Raw genomic sequence first — 24,450 nt, forward strand, 5'->3', positions numbered from 1 at the left:
TGAATTCTGTAGTATAGGTGAAGGAAAGTAGTATAGGTGAAGGAAAGGAATCTGGCAATTGTCCACAGTTTAGAAGGCAAGCGTGCTGTCATCCTGTGTTGTCTGTTTCACTCCAGCAGGGCATGCCAGAATGACTTAATTTGTCTTTTCCAACTGTACTGTTAATTTCTCCTCCCAACTGTACTGTTGCTTGAAGTTTCACTTCGAGCTATCTTTCGTTTACATCTTAGCGAGTTTAGGGTGGAGCAATAGCAAGGGACTATTTGCAACCAACAAGAAATTTGGATAATGTACTAAACTCTTCTTCTTTCTTTCCCCCCCCACCCCAAAAAAAATGTTTTACCCAGGTGCCTTGCAGAGCCACTGATGACCTACAAGTTGCACAAGGATTTCGTCGTTGCCGTCAGTAAGTGAAAAGCTGGTGACCGCAAATCGTTGGGAAACCTTGGGAGAAACTTGCATTCACCAGCTGCCCAGGGATTTTGTTTGAGAGATAAGGCTTAACAGTGGAAATATTGGGCCAAACTAGCTAACTGTGTAAAATCCGTATGTGTAAACCCAGTCATGTAAAAAAATAATAATTGGGGGTCTAGTTTTAACTCCGCTGCAATGACCTGGGTAGGGCAAGGCATGAGGAACCTTGAAGCTTACAGTTCCTGATGAACTACAACTCCCATCAGCCCCAACAAGCATTGCCAATGGCCAGGGATGACGGGAGTTGTAGTTCTGCAACATCTGGAGGGCCAGAGGTGATGGTTATTTTTATTTATTTTGCACTCGCATAAATACAGTACAAAACCAATGATAATATCCATGCATAACTAAAATGCACGAAGTAAGCGATTCCATCAAAGCATTAAGAGCATCTGTGATTAAAACATACAACAAAACAAGTCAGTTTTTTAAAAAAGCACAGTTGAAACCATTAGATTAGGGCATTTGAGCCAGTGGAATGCCAAAATCATAGATCATAGAATTGTAGGCTTGGAAAAGGACCCTGAGGATCATGTAAAGGTAAAGGGACCCCTGACCATTAGGTCCAGTCGCGGGCGACTCTGGGGTTGCAGCGCTCATCTCGCTTTATTGGCTGAGGGAGCCGGCATACAGCTTCTGGGTCATGTGGCCAGCATGACTAAGCCGCTTCTGGCGAACCAGAGCAGCACACGGAAATGCCATTTACCTTCCCGCCAGACCTATTTATCTACTTGCACTGTGTGTTTTCGAACTGCTAGGTTGGCAGGAGCAGGGACCAAGCAACGGGAGCTCACCCCGTCGCGGGGATTCGAACCGCCGACCTTCTGATCGGCAAGCCCTAGGCTCTGTGGTCTCCCGCTTTTGGTGGACTACAACTCCCATCATTCCTGACCTCTGGTTCTGCAAGTTGTAGTCCATCAACATCAGCACCATATGGCATGACCAGTGGTGGGGACATGCTGGGAGTTGTAGTCTGGTCACATCTGGATGGCGACAAATTCCCCATTCCTGGTTTAAATCAATCCTTAGAGCTAAAATGCAGCCTGTTTTGTTCCTTGATAAGTTTTTTTTTAAAAAAAACAAACCAATGTATTGTGTGTGTTTTGTTTTTTAATCATTATTATTTTAATAGAGTCTGATGACCAAAATTACAGGGTGGAAGCAGTCCATGCACTTGTTCACAAACTGCCAGAGAAAAACCGAGAGATGCTGGACATCCTGATCAAGCACTTGGTCAAGTAATAACTATTTTCTATCCTTTATGGTGATGGGGCCGGGAGGAGAGATGGAAGGGAGGGAAGATGCTTCTGTGTAGTTTATTTTCTGGCACCACTCTTCACCTTCCCTAATCGCTTCGTTCCAAAGAGATGAAATTATTATTATTGAAAATTATTATTATTGAATTTATATACCACCCTATATGATGCTTAAGCTGTCTAAGGTTGTGAGCAAAGAGCTGCTGACTGGAATTGTATTTGTTGCTGGAGCCCTGGAGGTTCTCGACAAATAAGCAGCGCACATTAAATTAACCCGTTAATTGTAATTGCCCTCTGTTTCTGCCAGGGAGTGAGTCTGTGGGAAATGAGTCTGTGGAAAAGAAGCTCAAGGCCCTTTCATCTCCTGTAATACTTTCATGTCTTTCTAAAAAACACAAACTGAAATGGCACTGCTCTGCTTTGGCCTAATGTTTGTGCGCTGTAGGAAGGATTCTTGTTTCCTTCTCATTTTCGTTTTGTTGAGCTTTCCAATTCAGAAAATATCACGGGGTGAAGCCCATAAAGAAATCTATTTGGAATAATTAGGTGTTATACTGGATGAAGTGGATAAAGTGAAAAATGTTTACATATAGCGGACAGATGGAGAATCAGAAGTTCTTTAGCTTCTTAACTTTTCTTTCTCTTTTCTCTTCTCTTCTCTATTCTTTCTCTTTCTGTCTCTTTATCTCTTTTAATTCTTTTTCTGTTCTTTCTTTCTTTCCCCTCTTCTCTTTCTCTTTTTTGCTGCCGGATTAATGTTTTAGTTTGGACAAAAACAAAAGACATTTGACAATAATCTTTGTATTTTTCTTTATAAATTGTTTTCATAAAATGAAAAAGCATCCGACTGAAAAACAAAAAAGGGAATAATGAATCTCTTGGTAGAAAGGAATTGTGAGACATGAGGAGGGATGGTTGGTTTATTTCTAAATAAATTGCTTTATGAATTAGAATAACTTTCACATGTAAATATATGTGTTCGCTTCGTGGCTAGCTGAGATGTGCATTCTCATTTCCAGAAGACAGCAGCAAGTGATGGTTTTGCTGGTGTGAATCTGTGACCATGGGTAAATTTCTGTCACATCACCTCAAGCATAGTGTTTTTTGGTGGATTTGATTTACACATTTAGTTGCCTATCAACAAGACCTGGTTCATACATGCATGCATACTCATCGCTTGATTTCTCTGCACATTATTACTGGAAAGTGCTACCTTTGGTGCTTTAATGTAGGAGATCTATTATGGCGGCATTTTTTCATCTCCGCCGAGCTAAGCAGTTGGTCCCTTAACTCTTTCGCCCTGACCTCACCACTGTAATCCATGCGACGGTCACCTCCAGGCTTGATTATTGTAACTCACTCTACGTGGGTCTGCCCTTGAAACTGACCCAGAAACTCCAGCGGGTGCAGAATGCCACGGCGAGACTTCTTATGGGGTCCTCGCCGCGGGATCACATTCACCCTATGCTTTACCAGCTGCACTGGCTCCTGGTGGAGTACAGGATCAGGTTTAAGGTGCTGATTTAAACCTTTAAAGCCCTATACGGCCTAGGACCCATGTACCTATGGGACCGCCTCTCCTCATATGCCCCATGGAGGACCTTAAGTCCTGCAAATAATAACACCCTGAATATCCCAGGTCCCAGGGAGATTAGACTGGCCTCGACCAGGGCCTTTTTGGCTGTGGCCCCGGCCTGGTGGAACATTCTCTCACAAGAGACCAGGGCCCTGCGGGATTTGATATCTTTCCGCAGGGCCTGCAAGATGGAGCTGTTCCGCCAGGCCTTTGGTTGGGCTTCAGTCTGATTCTTTTCTTTCTGTATAAGAACAAACATTAAAGAGGCCTCCTAGTCCGCTCACAGGTCCTTTATAAGACCAGTGGTAACAGTTGGCCCTGGAGAATTTTACTCTCAATTTTACCCATGGACTGCCATCTGTCCAGATTTTAATTTGCTCTGAACTAATTTAAGATAAGGGAGGCGGGTGGCGCTGTGGGTTAAACCACAGAGCCTAGGACTTGCTGATCAGAAGGTTGGCGGTTCGAATCCCTGCAACGGGGTGAGCTCCCATTGCTCAGTCCCAGCTCCTGCCAACCTAGCAGTTCAAAAGCACGTCAAAAGTGCAAGTAGATAAATAGGTACCTCTCCGGCGGGAAGGTAAACGGCGTTTCCGTGCGCTGCTCTGGTTTGCCAGAAGTGGCCTAGTCATGCTGGCCACATGACCCGGAAGCTGTACACTGGCTCCCTCGGCCAATAAAGCGAGATGAGCGCCGCAACCCCAGAGTCGGCCATGACTGGACCTAATGGTCAGGGTTCCCTTTACCTTTACTTTAATTTTAAGATGTATTTTAATTAGTTGATTGCCTGTTTTTATGTTCTTATGTTTTTTGTATACTGTGTTATTTTTATGTTAGCCGCCCTGAGCCCAGCTCCAGCCGGGGAGGGCGGGGTACAAACAAAAATTTATTATTATTATTATTTATTATTATTATTATTCACACATGCATGTCATCGTATGATGTTGTAATCACCAGGTGATGATCGTGCATGTGTGAACCAGCTCCCAAGTGTACAGCAGTTGAAGTACCATAAAAGTGAAGTGATGTAAATGCATTTTTGTACGTTTCGAAATTTACATTTTGTAAAGCACACTGAAAAACTTCTGATGTCACAAGTGCAGGAAATGAGTAAAAAAAAATCGAAATAAGAGTTGTGCAAATAAGCAGATCTTGCTTCTTACTCTGAGGACTGGATTGTGGAAGCTATTTTTGCATGCTGTTCCATCTTAATATAAAAGAGGAAGGAGGAAAATCACCCCATAACTCACACACCAGTCTGCAAATTGACAATATCCAAAACTTCACATTGGCCTGTAATGATAGTAATAGTTTCAGAAGACAGTGATTTTGGTGGGGGTTTTTTTGGAATAAAGGATATTGCCACCTTTCCCTTACCTTTCAATACCAGATTACTTTTCGCAGGGAAACGTAAAGTAGGCCTAAGGAAAATTGGTTTATTAAAAAGTTCCGGCATTCTGAAAAAAAGTAATGTTCTAAAACTTCTGCAAGAACCTAAGCCTTTGAACCTGTTTGCAGATTGGTGGCTAGCCATTACTTAGAATGATATCAAATTCCATTTTCTGTTTTGTCATCTTTACTATCCAATTTGTCACCATGGTAACCTAAAGCAACATAATATTCCGTGTTGTGGGCGATAAATTCAGAGTGAAAGGGAAACTAGTTTAGTATTCCTACCTGGGTTTGGGCCCTATTTGTCAAAGTCCCTTTCTGGATAAGAAACTGAAAATCTGCATAGCACCCTGGAGGCATCTGACTTAACAAAATGAAGCCATGAAGCTCCATGATTTTTATTTTATTTTTAATACATATAGTTCAAAAATACAGAGTTCTGCAGGATTGAGCTGCTAAATTTGAAACTGAATGCTTTACCGAATTCGGGGCTAAATTGGCAGCCTTTGTCGGGTTCCTGCTGTAACTCTCTGTAGTGAATAACTTGCCACATAACTGAAAAGGCCCTTTTACACTTCGGTGCCAACCATGTTGACCATGGTCCACCTCCACCATCAGAAGCAATAGGCCTCAGGATGTCAGTTGCTGGGAATTTCTGGTGGGAAGAGGCCTGCTCCACTCAGGTCCTGCTTGTGTGCTCCCTGCAGGCATCTATTTGGGCGCCATGGCAACAAGATGCTGGACCAGATGGGCCACTGGCCTGATGCAACAAGGCTCTTCTTACTGCCTTCCTCAGTCTCCGAAAGCAAAGCTGGGTCTAGGAGCAGCATGAGAAGATGGTGCAAAAACTCACTCTCCAGATATATAAGAGCCAAGGAGTGACACAATGGGTTCATTCCATATCAAGCAATCCAATTTTTAATGGTTTTTTTTTTTTACCTGATGTCATCCAATTTTCCTTGTACTCTTGCTGAACAATCAAAACTAAGTTTAAATCTAAAGTTTTGTATTTTTATCTCCTCCCGTTTTTTGAGTTATGAGGTTTTTAAATTCCAAAAAAATGACAATTTTGGCCTTGCTGAGCTACACAAAAAGCTCTTAGAAATAGGAAACAATCAATACAGGGTTTGGGGGGATTTTTAATCACTTTTTTAAATTTTAAACTTCTTAATTTAACTTTAAAAAATTAAACTAAGTTGATCAAGTGCCACATAATATTAAAGCCCATGGTGTTCTGAAGAGATTAGTATTTTCAGTTTTAAAATATCTCAATTCTGGGCTGAGCTTTAAAGGTTTAGTCCGGCAAGTCCAAAATTGTCATATATATTTTTGAAATTTCAAACCCTCAAAAACGAGAGGAGATAAAAAAATTAAAAACTGAGATCTCGGACCTTTTCTTATACTACTGTTAGGAAACTGAAAATGAAAGCAATAGATATAAAATGGTAAGGTAAAAATCATTGGATCACTTGACATGGAATGACCCAATGTGAAATTGACCTAATCTAGTTGGCCCTGTTTTGATGCGTGTTTCCACTATTCCTTCCCTGTTTAGCAGAGAACCACTTCATAAAAACACAAGTGCTGCAGGTGTATCCTGCGAACACTCCATCCCAGGACCGAGAAAGTCCCCTTGGTGAGGCCCTCTTCTACAATGGGGTTTAAATCTTGCCACGCATATGCAGACATTACAGCAGGTCCCTGTTCCTTTCAGCATGTAAAGGTAAAGGGACGCCTGACCATTAGGTCCAGTCGTGACCGACTCTGGGGTTGTGGCGCTCATCTCACTTTATTGGCCAAGGGAGCCGGCGTACAGCTTTTGGGTCATGCGGCCAGTATGACTAAGCTGCTTCTGGCGAACCAGAGCAGCACATGGAAACGCCGTTTACCTTCCTGCTGGAGCGGTACCTATTTATCTACTTGGACTTTGACGTGCTTTTGAACTGCTCGGTTGGCAGGAGCAGGGACTGAGCAACGGGAGCTCACCCCGTCACAGGGATTCGAACCGCTGACCTTCCAATCAGCAAGTCCTAGGCTCTGTGGTTTAACCCACAGCACCACCCACATCACAGGCTAAATGACACCTTTCTGTAGCAATCCCTAGAAAAATCCTGAGGGATTCTGCCGAGTGAAGGATTTACGATGAGCACCCATAGCCCTGGTTCATCCTGCTCATTGCTTATCCAAATAAACAAGCAACATTTTCACAGGCTTCATTCTAAATGAAGCGTTGAACCCTGCCATCTGGAATGAAGATGGTCTGATTTATGTACAGGTAGGATTGTTAATGCCTGGTGAATGTCATGGTCCATTCACCAATATGTCTGTTTCGCTACATAATGAAATGAAAACCTGCGTAGCATTAAAAGTCGACTAGGTGTCCCTAACCATAGATCATCTCTAACCTTTGTGTCATTGGGAGTTCTTTTAAAGTGTGCATTTTTCAAGAAACCTCCATGGCCCAGACAGTAGATTACTGTTGCCATCTGCTGATGAAATCATCCCCCAAGTCAACCCTGCTCTTGGAATGAAATGTGTACTGCAACACACTCTGGTAGTGCATTTTAAGGGGGGAGAAAAGGCCTTACTGAAATTGGCTAAGCTGCTATGTGGTCATGAGTAACCTTTAAATTTTATTATTTATACCCCACCCATCTGACTGGGTTTCTCCAGCCACTCTAAGTGGCTTATTACAGCATATATAAAAACATAATAATACATCAAACATTAAAAACATCCCAACACAGGGCTGCCTTCAGGTGTCTTCTAAAACTTGTGTAGTTCTTTATCTCCTTGGCATCTGAAGGGGCCAGGTCGTTCCACAGGGCAGGTGCCACTACCGAGAAGTCCCACTAGGCCTGGTTCCCTGTAACTTTGCTTCTCGCAGTGAGGGAACCAGCAGAAGACCGTCGGCGGAGGGAATGAAACAGGGAAGTCAAAATGACCAGGGGACTGGAACAAGTCTCTGGAAACGGACGAGTCTGAATGTTGGGAGATTTAGAACAGACAAAAGGAAGTACTTCGTCACACAGAATCCAACTTCTTTGAGGGAAAGGAGAAGTCAGTGTGGCTTGCAGTGCAAGGAATCCCATTCATACGCTCTAAGACATAATGAGTTGTGTAGGTTTCTGAAGGCCGAGTGTGCATAGGTCCTAGGAGATGCTGTGTGGGGAGCACAATGCAGAAAGTGGTTGTTTAGGATATATTTATCATAAAGTGGTTTGAATGAACCAACCCAGTCTATGGCATGAGGCTTTTAGCTCCAGTAGCTTTTGCAGAAAGATTCAGATTGGTGTACTTCGGTTTCTGCTACACACTGTCAGCTTCATTTATTTGTGGCCCTTTCTAGAAAAGAAGAAAAGAAAAGCTGAGAGCAAATGAAAAATGCATCTTGCTTGGTTTCTGCCTCAGTTAGGAAAAAAGTTCATAACTGAAGTGACTTGTTTTTAAATTCAAGAGAAAAAATGTTTGTTGTAGTAATAATTAATAATAATAATAATTTATTATTTATCCCCCACCCATCTGGCTGGGTTTCCCCAGCCACTCTGGGTGGCTCCCAACAGAATATTAATTAAAAACACGATAAAACATCAAACATTGAAGACTTCCCTAAACAGGGTTGCCTAGCACGAGTTGGTTGCAGAAATGCATTGAAACTTGCAGCCTTTCTTAAAATATGCAGGGCACAACCAGTAAAAATATTTTTGGAATTCTTCCAGTCAGCTTTCTTTTCCATGAGGGGAAACATTTACGTCATTCTGAGGTGTATTACCATGTCAAAATTATAAGCCTGATAGTAAGAATGAATAATAACCCTGCACCTCTTCTTCGAACAGGAAGTTAGTGGGTGATGATTAACTTCCTCCTTTTTTTAATTGTTTTGTTTTCAGGGTATCACTACATAGTCAGCAAAATCTCATGACCATCTCCAACCTTGGAGTTATCTTTGGCCCCACACTGATGAGAGCCCAGGAGGAAACCGTGGCTGCAATGATGAACATCAAGTTTCAGAATATTGTGGTTGAGATTCTCATCGAGCATTATGAAAAGGTAGAACGCTGGAATCTTGTAAAACTTATTGAAAGGCACACACTTAAATAAATAAATAAATTCAAAAGCAAATAAATATGGAACCTCGCAATTGCTGTTCCATAGCCTAACTTACATCCCGTTCATGTTTGATAATGGCAAGGGCAGCTTCTTCTTCTTCTTCCTTGATTCTTATGTTAGTTTGTGGTAGACCCTGCAATCATCTTCTGAGGTCCAGAGGATGGCAGCATAAGAACGGGCCTTTTCTGTGTTGGCACCTTGTTTATGGAATGCTATCCCTAGAGAGACTCACCTGGCGTCTTCATTACTTATCTTTAGGTGTCAGGCGAAAACATTCCTCTCCTACCGGACTTTGACTGGTTAAACAGTCTGTTACCGTTTAAATGTGTCAAGGGGGATTGCTTTTTTGATATTATGTATTTTGTGTTTTTATGTTGTAAACCTCCCTGTGCTCTTTGGATGAAGGGTGGTGTATCAGTTGTAGTAGTAGTAGTAGTATTATAATAATAATAATAATAATAATAATAATAATATAATAATAATAATAATAATATAGTAATAATAATACAATGGTACCTCAGGTTACAGGCGCTTCAGGTTACATACGCTTCAGGTTACAGACTCCGCTAACCCAGAAATAGTGCTTCAGGTTAAGAACTTTGCTTCAGGATGAGAACAGAAATTGTGCTCCAGCGGCGCGGCAGCAGCAGGAGGCCCCATTAGCTAAAGTGGTGCTTCAGGTTAAGAACAGTTTCAGGTTAAGAATGGACCTCCGGAACGAATTAAGTACTTAACCCGAGGTGCCACTGCAATAAATAATAGTAGTAGTTGTTGTTGTTACTGCGAAATCACAGCATTAGGCTGGTCGTTGTCTCTTGACCCTAAATGAAATATAGCTGCTCCTAAAAGATTCTCAGTTATCCTTGCTTTTAACTGACAGATATTCCACACAGCCCCAGACCCCAACATCCCTCTTCCGCAGCCTCAATCCCGATCGGGCTCAAGAAGGACGAGAGCAATCTGCCTTTCCACGGGCACTCGCAAACCAAAAGGACGATATACCCCGTGCCTGGCAGACCCAGACAGTAAGTGCATCTTACTCCACTAGCACATTCTCACTTACTGAAGTTGGCAGTTAATGGATGGTAGCAGTTGTTTTGCTGTGAGCATAAAGGGGTGCTGCTCTGCAGAGCTCTCTCTCTCTCTCTCTCTCTCTCTCTCTCTCTGTGTGTGTGTGTGTGTGTATGCAGAGGCAAATCTTGCATTATCCCCTGAAAGGTTCCGAGCTTTTGCTATGTGTTTCGTTTCTCTATTCTGCGCCCCACCCCACCCTGGCCCAAGCCAGACCATCTTGATATGCTAAGGCAGAGTGGAATTTGTTTAGTTCGAAAGACAGGTAGAGTTATCCGCATTCCTTGCACCAGTGAAATCCACCAAGGAAATCTGTTCCCATTCTGTGCCATCCCATCAGCAGGTTGATGCATGATTGGTTGCAGAGCACAGTCTTCAGAGCAAGAGGGTGCAGCATCCCTGCTCAAAATAAACTGGTCTGGTCTGGGTCATTGCCTGGGCAAAAGACTGTGTGGGAGCTCATGTATCCTGCCTTGAGCTCCAGGATGGAAGAAAGGCTGGGTGTTAATGGAGTAGATTTATGAAGTGGTGTCACTGTGCGTTTTAGAGGTGTTGATGGAACGATTTCTGCATGCCTGGCAGAGGAACTGCAAGTGTTTATTGCCCAATGGTGGCATTGCATTCATTGCTGGTGGATTGAGATCAGGGCTTATCGCACTTCTATGTCTGGAAGGCTATAAAGATAGTTTTAGCTCCTAATGTCATCCGAATTCTGCTCGAGGAAAGCCTGGCATATGCAACCTGTGTTAAGTAAGGGTGCAAACCTGCACGTATTTTCTTAGTGGGCAAATTCTGCTCCCACTAATCACAAAGGGTTACTAAGCTTGATCAGAATGCTGCAGTTCTACCTCCTGACCAGTGGGGGAGCCCCACTAAGTCCTCCTCTGACTTCTGAGCCTTCGCCCAGTATGGCCCATGCATTTAAAACCCATCATCATAACAAGAAGAGCTCTTTTACCTCTTTAAATTAAAGCCAGGATTCTCTGGATTCTTTAGCCAATACCAAATTATGTTGGATTTCGTGCCAAGGAATAGAACTTTTTTTTTAATGTTTAATTTTTTTATTTTTTACCAACCACCAAAACACAAACAGTGAACCCCCCCCCAAAAGCGGCTGATTCATTGGGTACACATAATCAATAATAACATATTCAAATCAACCATATGTACAATTTTATATATGTTAAGACTCCTCCATCCATAAGGTTTATTTAACTTTTAACGTTTTAATTGCCCCAAATTGTTCAAACCTACCCAAATAATTCAATATCTTCTCAAACCAATCCTCCCCTTTCTCATTTAAACCCTTTCATTCTGTGTATCTTCAAAGTTAGATATTCTAAAATTATAATATTATTCAGTTTTTCCTCCATTGGTTCACCCCTAACTCTTCTGCATTTTTCCAATTACTCGCTATAACCTGTCTGGTTGCAGGTACCATCAGTTTTACCCATTTACAAGGAATAGAACTATTAGAAAAACTCAAGTCCTGGTGAAGACTGGCACTCTCTATTTAGGCCTGTAGTACTTCATATGTTGTTGAATTCCAGAACACATAATCCCAAAGTGTTGACCGACTTGTTTGGGGCTGCTGAGGTTGGAGTCCCAACATATGGACGGGCCACAGATTGCTCACCCCTGATTTAGACCATGCTTGGATGCTAATGAGCAAGTAGTGTTGCCCTCCTGCCCACAAGAAAGCAAAATTGCACCCTGGTAAACATCATCTGTTCTTCCACCTCCCCACCCTTTCCACCTTACAGCTGATTCCTACAGCAGCAGCCCAGACAGCACCCCGATGGGCAGCATAGAATCCCTTTCATCTCACTCATCGGAACAAAACAGCACCACGAAACCTCCATCTTCTCAGCCCAGGGATAAAGCCGGAGGAGTTCCATGGATTGCTTCGTCCCCATCATCCAACGGGCAGAAAAATTCAGGCCTTTGGACGCCGAGTCCTGAATCTTCCTCAAAGGAGGACACAGCCAAAACAGACATGGAGTCTGACTGCCATAGTGTCACGTCTGTCACCGGTCCAGAGGCCGTGACTCCACCAACAGACCTGACCAAAAGAGGACTATATAGTCTCTCCGGATTGAAAAGGTCAGCGGCTTCCTCCATCCGGTCCATCCCTTCTGCTGAAGGTGAGCCCTGTGTGTTGTGTGTTGGCTTAGGGTTAATAAGGAAGATTTGGGGTTGTATCCAAAGTAGCACTACGTGAACCTTTGATTACTGCAAGGATTTGTACTTGATTGGCAGAGCATTCCCTCTTCTCCCCTCCTGCCACTTCCATCTGTTCTGGGGTTTCCCCCCCCCCTAACCCTCTGGATCACATTTGAGGGGGGGGCAGGGAGTGGGAGAGAAGTCCCATTGCAGAAGCAAAAATCCTTGCACTGCCTTGCACTGCCTTGAATACTACCTGGCATATTTAACATTATGTGCAAAAAAAAACCAACAACAATGAAGAATATAAAATGAAACTGGTGGTGCTCCTTTAAAAAAAACACCAGCCCATAAGGATGTTTTTCTCCACTGAATTTTGACTGACTAGACAGATCTGGCAGAGCACCAATAAAAAGTTTAATAAATAAAGGGTGTTCGCAGCTATTTGGGCCAAATGTTAGGCATGTTTTGAAAATTCCTCATAAGGACAGAATCGTTGAAGAACAAATCATCACAATGTTGCTTGCAATAATTGTGCGTTTCTGTGTTAAACTTCCATGTTTATAATATATCTAAATTGACGTTGGCTATAATGATTATTTATCCGTTGCTGTAAGTTTAGATAATTAGAAAAAAGGCAAAAAAAATACCCCACCAAAGCTTAGTCAAACAGAAAATTCCAGGTCACCAAAACCTGGGGTGTCAGTAGTTTCTTCACCATTTATGAGTCATGTCTGGATTTTAAGCTAACCGATCCTGGAAACTTTGGCAAACGCATCGTCTTGAGAAACATCTTTATCATTTCCAGTGATTACATTACAGAGCCTATCTCTCATCTCACCCAGTGATAAAGATCAGGCTGATTCGTTATAGTGTAGGCTTGTTTCTGTATACTGCAGGAAGTTTCTTCCGGCAAACATCTCATTCACATTAGCAATACATGGTGTATATGCAGCAGGGGCAAATTGCAGAGGCTTGGTCTCTGCCGCAAAGTCCAGGGAGGTAGATTTTTAAGGAGCCTTATACCAAGTCAAACCATTGGCCCATCTAGCTCTGCATTGTCAACACGGACCGGCAGCAGCTCTGCAGGGTTTCAGGCAGGAGTCTCAGCCCTGCCAGGGATTGAATTTGGGATATAAACCACAGAGCCTAGGACTTGCCGATCAGAAGGTCAGCTCTTCAAATCCCCGCGACGGGATGAGCTCCCGTTGCTCGGTCCCTGCTCCTCCCAACCTAGCAGTTCGAAAGCACGTCAAAGTGCAAGTAGATAAATAGGTACCGCTCTGGCGGGAAGGTAAACGGTGTTTCCGTGCGCTGCTCTGGTTCTTCAGAAGCAGCTTAGTCATGCTGGCCACATGACCCGGAAGCTGTACGCCGGCTCCCTTGGCCAATAAAGCGAGATGAGCGCCGCAACCCCAGAGTCGGTCACGACTGGACCTAGTGGTCAGGGGTCCCTTTACCTTTACCTTTTACGTGCAGGGGAGATGCTCTGCCACTGAGTTTTCCACTACAACTGCCTCTCAGCTTGCTCTCTCCACTGCATGCGGCAAACAGGCAGTTGGAACAAACCAACGGGAAGGTTAAGTACCACCCTGAGCGAAACAGCCAGTAGAGAACAAGCCTCTTAATCTTAGGGTCAAGCCCCATGTCATGCAAAAGATTCTTGCATTTCAGGAGTTTGGACTAGATGACTTGGTTTTCCTTCCAACTCTACAATTTTATGATTCTAATGCCAGTCGCCCAGCTCCTCGTGGTCTTGCAGTGAGGTGGTGGCAAAACGTGTTCTCAAGCCTCTTGTTTTTGTTGGCTTTTTGCAGTATGGTAACGCTGCAGAGAGCTTGCTGGGGAGACCATGCATTAAAAAGAAAGGACTCAAAAATAACTTAAATAAGGTTTTAATAAGAAAAACAAAAACTCCTTTTACACTAAGTACATTAACAACCAAACCAGACCCAACCACCAACCCATCCCCCAGGGTAATGGGAGAGCTAGGTGCTGCTCCTTATATACTACACCCAAATGCTGACACACCTTAATCAAATACAACTCAGCAGCACCTGCTGTGTTTCACAGCTGTAAAGCTGGGTCTCGTTATCTTGCTCTGGCCCTTGCTCTGGCCCCTTAAAGACACACACATCGGGTGGAACAATGATGAACCTTTACATTTAAAGAAACCATTCAACATTTCCCCTGCGGTTCATCATTGTGGAACAAAAACATAAAGCATACTTTGTACATGTCTTTCATGTGTAACCTTTGGAAGTGCTTTAGTAAAAATGTCCGCAATTTGATTGTCACCTGGAACATATTCAAATACAATCATTTCGTCAGCAATTAGTTTCTTTACAAACTGTAAACGTAACCTTAAGACTCTAGTGCGCTGCGTATTGGTCTCTGAACATAGGATAGCAAGTCCGCTCTGGGAATCAAGGTAAACTTTTACTGGTAGTGTTACTTGCATCTGTAGGTCTGCAAATACTTGCAGATACCATTCTACATCACGAGTGGCTTGAACGCATGCACATAATTCACTCTCTGTTGTGGAGAGACAAATAATGTTTTGTGTCTGGGACTTCCATTCAAATGGACAACCGTTATAACAAAACACCATACCAGACACACCCCTGCAATTATTTTGTTCCACTGCATGAGATGCATCGCAGAAAATTTCAAAACCTTTGTCAATACATGTTGTAAACTGCAACCTATAATGTTTGGTGTGTTTAAGGTACATTACCACTCTCTTAAGAGCAGAGAAACATTGTGTAGTAGGCTTTTCCACAAATTTTGCCAGAAAGTGAAAAGCATAAGTTATATCTGGTCTTGAGATTCTTTGAATGAAATTTAGCTTGCCTATAGCAGAACGATACAAAGTTTTGTTAGGAAATGGCTTATCTTCACCTGTAAAGGTGAAACCACACACCATAGGCGTTTCCTTGCCATTTGCATTTTCTAAACATAGCATTTCAACAAGATCATCAATTTTTGCAGTTTGATGAACCAGAAAAGATCCATTTTTGCCTTTCTCAATTTGCATGGATAAGTAATTTTTAGCTATGCCTAATTCCACCACATCAAATTTCTTCTGTAACTGTGATACTACCAGTTCATATTCCTGTTTAGTTTTTGTAGAAATTAACACATCATCTACATACACACATATTTTTGTCACAGAGTTTGCCCTTTCCTTTATAAATACACAATTGTCTGCCTTTCCTTGTGAAAAACCAATATCCAGCAATTCTTTTGCTAAAGTTTGGTGCCAATTCCTTCCACTTTGGTGCAGACCATAAAGGGATTTATTTAATTTGCATACCAAACCTTCAGCAGCGTCTATGCCTTCAGGAACACGCATAAAAATTTGTTCTTTTAAATCTGCAAACAAATATGCAGTTTTTATATCTAGGTGATAAACGGAATGTCCACGTTGTGATGCATCTTTTAACAAAAGCTTAACTGTTTCATATTTTACGCTTGGTGAATAACACAAATCATAATCTTCGCCTGGAATTTGTTGAAAACCCCTAGCAACTAATCTTGCTTTGTACCTTACAACTTCATTTTTGTCATTCATTTTAACTCTATAAACCCATTTTGAATCAATAAGTCTCATATCTGGGGTTTGTGGTACAAGAGACCAAGTGTTATGCTCTTTTAAAGAAGCTATCTCAGAGTTCATAGCTTTATACCAATTTGCAGCTTGTTGCTTAGGTAATTTCTGAACATCATTGTAGCTTTTTGGCTCAAAAACTGCCTTATTGGCATACACAGTATTAAAATGTTCATCTGCAAAACGTTGTGGCTTCTGTCTCTTTCTATCTGAACGTCTTAGTCCAGAAGGAGAGTCAGACTCCTCAGACTTAATGGGACTAAGTGAACCACTAGTTTCAGGTTGTAAATCATTGTCAGATTGAAGAGATGCCTGTAGGCTAAGCTCACGGTCAGAAAACTCAAGAAAATCTAACCTCCCCTCGGGTGCCTGTGACTTTAAATCATCAAACAAATCAGATTCAACAGACTTTTTGTCTTTTTCCATTAATTCAGAAGCACCATTTCCTGCTGCTGCTGCTGCTGCTTCTTCCTCTTCTTCCTCAGTATTATCTATACCATCAGTATCTTGGAAGACAGCAACTCCATTCCAATTTACAGTTTGTATCATGCTTCTGGTAATATGAAATTTGCCAGTTGCTGGTATGTAAATTCTGTACGCCCCCTGCTGGTAGCCCATTAATTTTCCCTGGACACTACGTTCACCCAATTTCTGCTTAGCGGGATAATGCATAATTACATCTGAACCCCAAATGCGTAGGTATTTCAGATTAGGGCGTTTTTTAAACAGCTTCTCATAGGGGGTGACATCTAAACCAGAATGATAACTGCAATTTCTTACATAACAAAACGCATTAAGCGCTTCAGCCCAAAAGTCTTTGGGCAGATTAGCATCGTGCAGATACGTTTTAACCCCTGCCTGTAGGTCACGCTGCACAACTTCAACAAGCCCATTTTGCCAGGGACTTCGGGGGCAAGATAACTCATGAGTAGTCCCCTGCGCTTCCAGGAATTTCTCAAAATCCTCAGAAACAAATTCCCCACCCCGGTCAGAAAACAGGTTCTTAATTGATTTGTTAAAGTGCATTTTTACCCAGTTGCAAAAAACTTTGTACTTCTCAAATGCTTGGGACTTCTCAGCTATTGCATAAGTCCAACAATATCTACTATACTGGTCTATCAGAGTAAGCCAGTACTTAGAACCTCCTAATGATGGTGGGAGTGGCCCAACTAAATCACAATGTACACGCTCAAATGGCTCAGTTACTTTCCTATCTGAGCACCTACCCTTGCGTGCAACCTTAATCTTATTCTTGCAACAGGATAGACATTGCATAAAGAATTTACATGGTTTTAAGTTGAGGCCATTAACAATATTCTTTGTCTTAATTACATCAGCAAAATTCAGGTGTCCTAGAATTCTGTGCGCCTCATGGACACACCCGGAATGAGGCCTTACATTCCTCAACCCCTGGCTTGACTGTGCTGCTCTGCAGTTTATAGGCGATTGGGAGTAGGTGCGAAAATACAGTCTATATAAACCATCAGATTCCTGGGCATACAATAGACGTTTGTTCCCATCAAAAAACTCACACATTGACTTTAAGAAACGCACAGTTATGCCTTGACGAGCAAAGCACCTTACTGACAATAAATTGTCCACTGACGGGCAGTAAATGCAGTTCGCTATTGTAATGTTTAAAGAGTCAAGTTTAACAGTACCCCTGCCAAGCGACTGCAAGACTTGTGAATTGGCTAAATGTACATTACCAATTTCCTCTTCGAAAGAAATAAACAAGCTTCGATCGTTGCAAATATGCTGAGATGCTCCTGAGTCCACAACAAAAGACTTCCACTTGGCACGTTTAAGTCTTTTACGATCCGTTGTCCTAGCATGGAAAACTCGCGGCTCGTTTCTGTCTCTACTATACGATGTCGGCTGCTGGGCTGACAACCGTGACTGACGAACAGAAACAGGCTTGGGAGTACTTTGCTTTCTTTTGGATCTGCAGTCCTTTGCAAAATGTCCTTGTTTATTGCAGAACCAACAACGCTTTGCAGCTTTAAATGCAGTTGTATCACCACAGGTTTGCATATGGCGTTCCTCATTACTTCTGGAAATAGGAGTGCTTATGGCACAAGCCTCCCTTCTATCCAACTCGCCCATTAATCTTGCTGTTACCCCTTCCACAGTTAATTGTGCTGGTGGAACAGCAGATATCTGGCTAGCTATACCATCAAAGTCCTCGTTAAGGGAACAAAGAATGATAAAAACATACTGAATATCAGGTATGTCCATGTCCCTTCGAATTAATTCGCCGCGTATTGCCTCCAGACGTCTCAAGTGTGCTGCCAAATCACCACCAGGCTGCAACTTCGTCTGGTACAACTGCTTGAAAAATGTCAATGCTGATGCTGACTCTTTTCTAACATGCACTGCTGCAAGACTGTCCCACATTTCTTTGGCAGTTTTCTTATTTCTTATATAGACTACTTGCTGGTCGCTGACTGCCAAATTAATTATCGCCCTGGCTTTTGCATCTCCTTTTGACCAAGCATTAGTCACAGGGTCAGGAGGGTCATCAGTTACATAGGTCCATACTTCTCTAGAGGTCAAAAGCGCCTCCACCCGAAAAGACCATAAACTATAGTTCTCATCTGTTAGCTGTGGGAAGACCAGAGCCTTCTCAGCTTCAGGAACCCGGTCAACCATTCTGGAACTCTTCCAGACCCACAGAACTACGCTAACAGGAGAAGGAGTTTTCAAACCTTTCTCAGAGTCCAAAAATATGCAGTCATCCACTCAGCAGCTGGGCCCATAACCAAAGATGTTGGCTTTTTGCAGTATGGTAACGCTGCAGAGAGCTTGCTGGGGAGACCATGCATTAAAAAGAAAGGACTCAAAAATAACTTAAATAAGGTTTTAATAAGAAAAACAAAAACTCCTTTTACACTAAGTACATTAACAACCAAACCAGACCCAACCACCAACCCATCCCCCAGGGTAATGGGAGAGCTAGGTGCTGCTCCTTATATACTACACCCAAATGCTGACACACCTTAATCAAATACAACTCAGCAGCACCTGCTGTGTTTCACAGCTGTAAAGCTGGGTCTCGTTATCTTGCTCTGGCCCTTGCTCTGGCCCCTTAAAGACACACACATCGGGTGGAACAATGATGAACCTTTACATTTAAAGAAACCATTCAACAGTTTTCTCGCCAGATGCTCGATAATGGGTTTTTTTTTAATATGCTTGAGATCATTTTGTGTGACGCTGTTTTACTCAGGTAACAAAAGCTGCAGCGGTTCGGTACAGAACTTAACTTCTCTCGACGCCAAAGAGACGCCCAAGGCCCCAGCAAACCCAGACCTGCCTCCAAAAATGTGCAGGAGACTGCGGCTCGATACGGCATCAAGTAACGGCTACCAGAGACCGGGATCTGTGTAAGTCAACCCAGAGGGTTGTGATGCATGTTTGCGTGCAGGCATTTGGGTCCTCAGGTTGTTCTGAAGAGCATGTGTAAACCAGAAATGATTTTGTATGTTCCAGGGTAGCAGCAAAGGCCCAGCTGTTTGAAAGTGGTGGCCCACTTAAGCAGGCTCCCTCAGGAAGGTAAGCCGCACTTCACAATTCCTTCTTCAGTTTTCCATGTATATACATGGTTTTATTATCATGCTCTTGTTTCCACCGTGCAATCATGAAGGCCCAAAACGTTTTTTTAATAATAAAAAACAACAACACCCCAAATCTAAGAATTCAGAGTAAAAAGAACTTGGATTTTTTTTTAGTGTGACAGTGCCCACACCTTGGGAACTCCCCGCCTATTGATATTGGACAGGTGCCTTCCCTGTTCTCTTTTCAGTGCCTGCTTTTGGTTTAGGCTAGCCTATCCAGACATGTATGGGACGCGGGTGGCTCTGTGGGTTAAACCACAGAGCCTAGGACTTGCTGATCAGAAGGTCGGTGGTTCGAATCCCAGTGACGGGGTGAGCTCCCGTTGCTCGGTCCCTGCTCCTGCCAACCTAGCAGTTCGAAAGGATGTCAAAGTACAAGTAGATAAATAGGTACCACTGTGGCGGGAAGGTAAACAGTGTTCGCCAGAAGCGGCTTAGTCATGCTGGCCACATGACCCAGAAGCTGTACAGCAGCTCCCATGGCCAATAAAGCGAGATGAGCGCCGCAACCCCAGAGTCATCCACGACTGGACCTAATGGTCAGGGGTCCCTTTACCCTTTACATTTATCCAGACATGTAGAATGCTGATGTGTGGTTTTTAGCTTATATTTTTGAAGGTTCTAAGTTGCGGGAGTGTTACAGATAATTTCATGGTTTTATTCTTTTTGTAAACCACTTTGAAGTTTGCTTGATGGTTTGTTTGTTTGTTTGTTTACAATTAAGTGGCATATAAATTTTATGAAATAAAGAAATTTAAAAGTTGGGAAAGCCTCCCTTCATTTGAAGCGGAACTCAGGCCTGCTCGGATTTGGGTTTGTCCTCAAAATAGCCCTTCTGCCAACTCCCTTTCTTTTTCCAAAGAAACAACCCTTCCATTTGAGAAGGGAGAGGGTTAAACAGTGCTAGAAAGAATCAGTACAGATAGGAGAGATGAAGAGGTGTATTGGTTGATCTGGCCCCATAGCTGACCTTAACAGAATCTTCTCTGTTCCTTGTTATGCTTCATTAGGAATATTCATCGGTGGGTCGGCTGATTTATTATAAGGATTTTTATACCGCACCTTATAGTTACTGGGCTATTTACAAAAGGAATAAAAGAATTAAAATGTAAACAAAATAAGTTTCGACCCACAAAATGTAACTATAACAAGTTGAAAGGCCAGACTCAGGAAACCACCAGCTTCTTAAAAATAGAGGTGCCTTTATATAACCATCTTAATGTGTACTAGAAGGCCTTATCTTATTCCAGAGAAAGAGAAACTTCCTAAAGGACATGTTCCACCTGACAATGTTACTTTCACACCCTCTCTTCCTGGCTGCATCAAATGAAGCTATCTGCAAAAAGATAGCATCTCACCTTCACAAATGCACACAGTGAGATCTTTTCTCAGAACATCAAAGCTCCTTAGGCTGCTAATAGTTCAAGGTGGGTGATTAGCAATCGGGAGCAAATCGCATTTCGGTCCACAGGCTCAGGAGATGGGAAAGAGCAGGCGCAACAGTTGGCTGCAGAACAAGCCAGAGATAACAAAAACAACATTTGCTAGATGATAGATGAACTGGCTGCAGTCAGAATTCCAAGTCATGGTTTGCACAAACCACCAAGCTGTATTTTGCGTTCCAGACGTACAGCTGTATTTTGCATTCCAGGCGTACAGGCAAACTTACCAAGTCACTCTTCTTGATGGAGTGTCTGAGAGAAAATTCAGAGCTGATTAGGAAGGAGCTCTGGTTGAAGTCGGAGCTTTCCCTGGGCTGCATGCAGGAAGCATCTGGGAAACAATGGGCTAACTCCCAGCACTACCAAGGATAAATAGAGATACATGATTTAAATTGTATTAGCAGTGAACTCCTGAGGCTCCTCGCCACAGCTCCTTTCCCTCCCTGCCTTGTCTTTTCACTTCACCTAAATGATATCGAGTGCCGGAACAATTTGGCCACAACAAGGAAACTTTGCCCGTGGTATGACTATTTTCGACCTACCCATTTCAACTCTCTGGCACCCTATCTGCATAACCTAGCAATTCTAAAATACAGACACGTTTTTACTCCTGCAAGATTGAATGTTTTGCCCTTGGCTGTACTTGTGGGACAATTCCAACAAATTCCACACAAAAAAAACCCCTTATGTCCCTGTGGAGATGGCAGTACAGAATCGGTGGCACATGCCCTTCTGGCTTGCACTCTTTAAAAGACTTGAGGAATGAGGTCATCACCCCTCTTTTATTGTCCATTGCGGGTCACCCAGCCACTGCCACAGTATCCTTTCTCTTGGCAGATCAAGATGAGCAGGCGACAGCAAAGGTTGCAAGGTTTTTAGCTGGGGCAATTAGAATAAGATCTACTATTTGACTATTGGTTCAAAGCCCTAAAATGTATTTTATATAATTGACTTTTTATTTTTACTCTTCGTAAATTGTATTGTTGTTTTATTGCTATGGCTGATGGCTGGTGCAAATAAACATTCATTCTCTGCTAGGGCAGTTTCTAGCCCCCTTCTGCCTTTCTCATTCTTCAATTTGCATGCCAGCCTTCTGTGCTGCCATCTTGAATAGATTACCTGGTTGCAGGGCTGTCTTATAAGCCGCTAGGCCAAAGTACTGTTTACCACGGTCACTAACTGCATACAGCGGTACCTCAGGTTAAGTACTTACGGTAATTTGTTCTGGAGGTCTGTTCTTAACCTGAAACTGTTCTTAACCTGAAGCACCACTTTAGCTAATGGGGCCTCCTGCTGCTGCCACGCCGCTGGAGTATGATTTCTGTTCTCATCCTGAAGCAAAGTTCCTAACCTGAAGCACTATTTCTGGGTTAGCGGAGTCTGTAACCTGAAGCATATGTAACCTGAAGCATATGTAACCTGAGGTACCACTGTACAAACTGCATACACACCCTACATTTAAAACACATTTCCCTCCACCACCACCATCACCCAAAAAATCCTGGAAACTGTAGTTTAAGGCTGCTGGGAATTGCAGCTCTCTGGGGGGTAAAAGACATTTCCAATGATTCTTTGACAGCAGGGATGTGCTTCAAATTTGTTTTCAATGTGTGGTGTGTACACAGATTCAGGTAGGTAGCCGTGTTGCTCTGACACAGTCGAAATAAATATTAAAAAATTGTCCAGTAGCACCTTAGAGACCAACTAAGTTTGTTCTGGGTATAAGCTTTCGTGTGCATGCACAGTTCTTCAGAGTGCCCCACTTTTTTCTGTCTTGCACCTCTCAATCAATGGCCACTTCATTGACTGCTACCAGCAGCGTTCACAGTGTGAATGTTTCTGTTTCTGTAGCAACATAAACCATGCTTGTTTGTTTTTCAGGCAAGCCAAAGCCATGTATTCCTGCAAGGCCGAACACAGTCATGAACTCTCCTTCCCTCAGGGAGCCATATTTTCCAATGGTAAGACTTCTCCCGTTGTTGTTGTTGTTGTTGTTGTTGTTGTTGTTGTTGTTGTTGTCATAGCAGAAACAACAGAGAGTCCTATGGCACCAAAAGGACTACATTCGTGTTATACAGTTAAAGCACTACGGCATCGCTTTAAACAGTCATGGCTTCCCCCCAAAGAATTGTGGGTGCAGAGAGTTGTTTAAGAGACCCCCCTATTCCCCTCCTCAATTCCCAGAGTTCCCTGGGAAGAGCGGTTGTTAAGTTTGCTAACCCACTCTGGGAACTGTAGCTCTGTCAGGGGAATTAGGGATCTCAGAACCCTTAAGAAACTACAACTCCCAGGATTCTTTGGGGGAAGTTCAAAGTCGTATCTATGTGTGAATGTGGCCTGACAAATTTGTTAGCTTCTGAGGTGTCACAAGACAGACTTAACGCTTCTCCCCTTTCAGATTAGATGCCATGTGTGTTGTTGTGCGTCACGGTCGTCATTATCTATTCACAAGTGAGTATTGAGGTACCTTCTCTTTTTATTTTCTTCTTAATAGTATATCCATCTGTGGAACCAGGATGGCTCAAAGCGACGTATGAAGGCAAAACAGGACTTGTTCCAGAGAATTACGTTGTCTTTCTCTAGTAATAGTTAGCAGACAGCAGCATCTTCATGGTATCCATGGTAACAAGCAATAAGCACTGTGATTTATATATTTTTTTTTAATCTGACACAGATATGGGGGTCTGCCAGTCAGCCCTGTGTGTGGCAGATTTCCTTTGACTTCTGCAGCCGCAGACAATGTAGCTCCTTATAAACTCAACAAACCTGGTGCAAATAGTCAAGAGGGTTTGTTTTCGGATGTTTGAAACATGGTACTCTTTTGGTCGTCTGATGCTAGCAACCAGAAATTCATTTTATTTTTAAGACAAAATGATAGCAGCCAAAAAAATAAGGAGCTGAAAACAAATCGTCGTTGCTTGGGTAAAGCTCTGCCTTACCCCCCAGCAACTAAGCATTTGATTCTCAATCGGTCCCAGCCATTTCAGAGAAGTCTTTGATTTTCTATATTATTTAAACTTTCGATAAAAGTCCGCGGAGATCACAATTTGCAGATGCAATGCATGTCATTTATAGGGCTGCAAAGGCAATTAGTTGGAGCACCAGTTTAATCAAAAGCGTGCTTTTCGTTTTTAAGAGGCATTTTAAAATACAATTATGTGTTTGTGTATGTTCACTACTTTGTGTCTTTTCCATATAATTATTATTAATAAATTATATTTATAGAGTCCGTCTTCCCTGAAATGCTGTAATCCTAAATTGGAACACCAACTACAGGAGTAATTTATGGCTTTTTTATTTATTTATATTTCCTTTGCCTTTGGTCCTTCAGACTGGGGGAAGGTGTGGTGTTTTTCCATTGGATAAACAAAAGCAAATAAAACAAACAGGACCCTGAAATTTACACTGTCCACAAGGCAACAAGTGAGAACTAGTAATTTTGAGCCTTTAAATAAAATCTGTTCTGTTGCCACCACTCATATCGACACATGAAATGCTTTTAGGCTCTTGAATGATTTTCTCTCACAAATTTAACAAATACCTTTGTGGAGTGTCTTCATTTCATATGTTCTGAAAATTATGCTCGGAACAAGTATATACAGCACTTTCACAACAAGTGAAACATTTCGTTGGGCCGATCGATACGAAATATATTCCGTATTAATAAATTCAGTATTACAAGAGGTCCGCTCAAAATCCATGGTAAGACATTACAATAGAAAAAGAGATAAGCAAAATC

The 24,450-nt window shown here is 42.5% G+C and overlaps 1 protein-coding gene across 1 annotated transcript in view; it reads left to right on the top strand.

The window, feature by feature from the left end:
* The window catches only part of ARHGAP42 (Rho GTPase activating protein 42), a 169,491-nt gene extending 145,551 nt beyond the window's left edge, over nucleotides 1-23,940 (top strand). The window contains exons 16-24 of the mRNA XM_053385674.1: nucleotides 348-406; nucleotides 1,607-1,712; nucleotides 8,589-8,748; nucleotides 9,689-9,833; nucleotides 11,643-12,023; nucleotides 18,882-19,038; nucleotides 19,145-19,207; nucleotides 22,593-22,672; nucleotides 23,206-23,940. Of these exons, the coding sequence (XP_053241649.1) occupies nucleotides 348-406; nucleotides 1,607-1,712; nucleotides 8,589-8,748; nucleotides 9,689-9,833; nucleotides 11,643-12,023; nucleotides 18,882-19,038; nucleotides 19,145-19,207; nucleotides 22,593-22,672; nucleotides 23,206-23,294 (1,240 nt within the window). The 3' untranslated portion in view covers nucleotides 23,295-23,940. The remainder of the gene's footprint in view (nucleotides 1-347; nucleotides 407-1,606; nucleotides 1,713-8,588; nucleotides 8,749-9,688; nucleotides 9,834-11,642; nucleotides 12,024-18,881; nucleotides 19,039-19,144; nucleotides 19,208-22,592; nucleotides 22,673-23,205) is intronic.
* Nucleotides 23,941-24,450: the final 510 nt, after the last annotated feature.

The sequence above is a fragment of the Podarcis raffonei genome, chromosome 4, assembly GCF_027172205.1.
Source record: "Podarcis raffonei isolate rPodRaf1 chromosome 4, rPodRaf1.pri, whole genome shotgun sequence".
In the NCBI taxonomy this organism is placed as follows: Eukaryota; Metazoa; Chordata; class Lepidosauria; order Squamata; family Lacertidae; genus Podarcis; species Podarcis raffonei.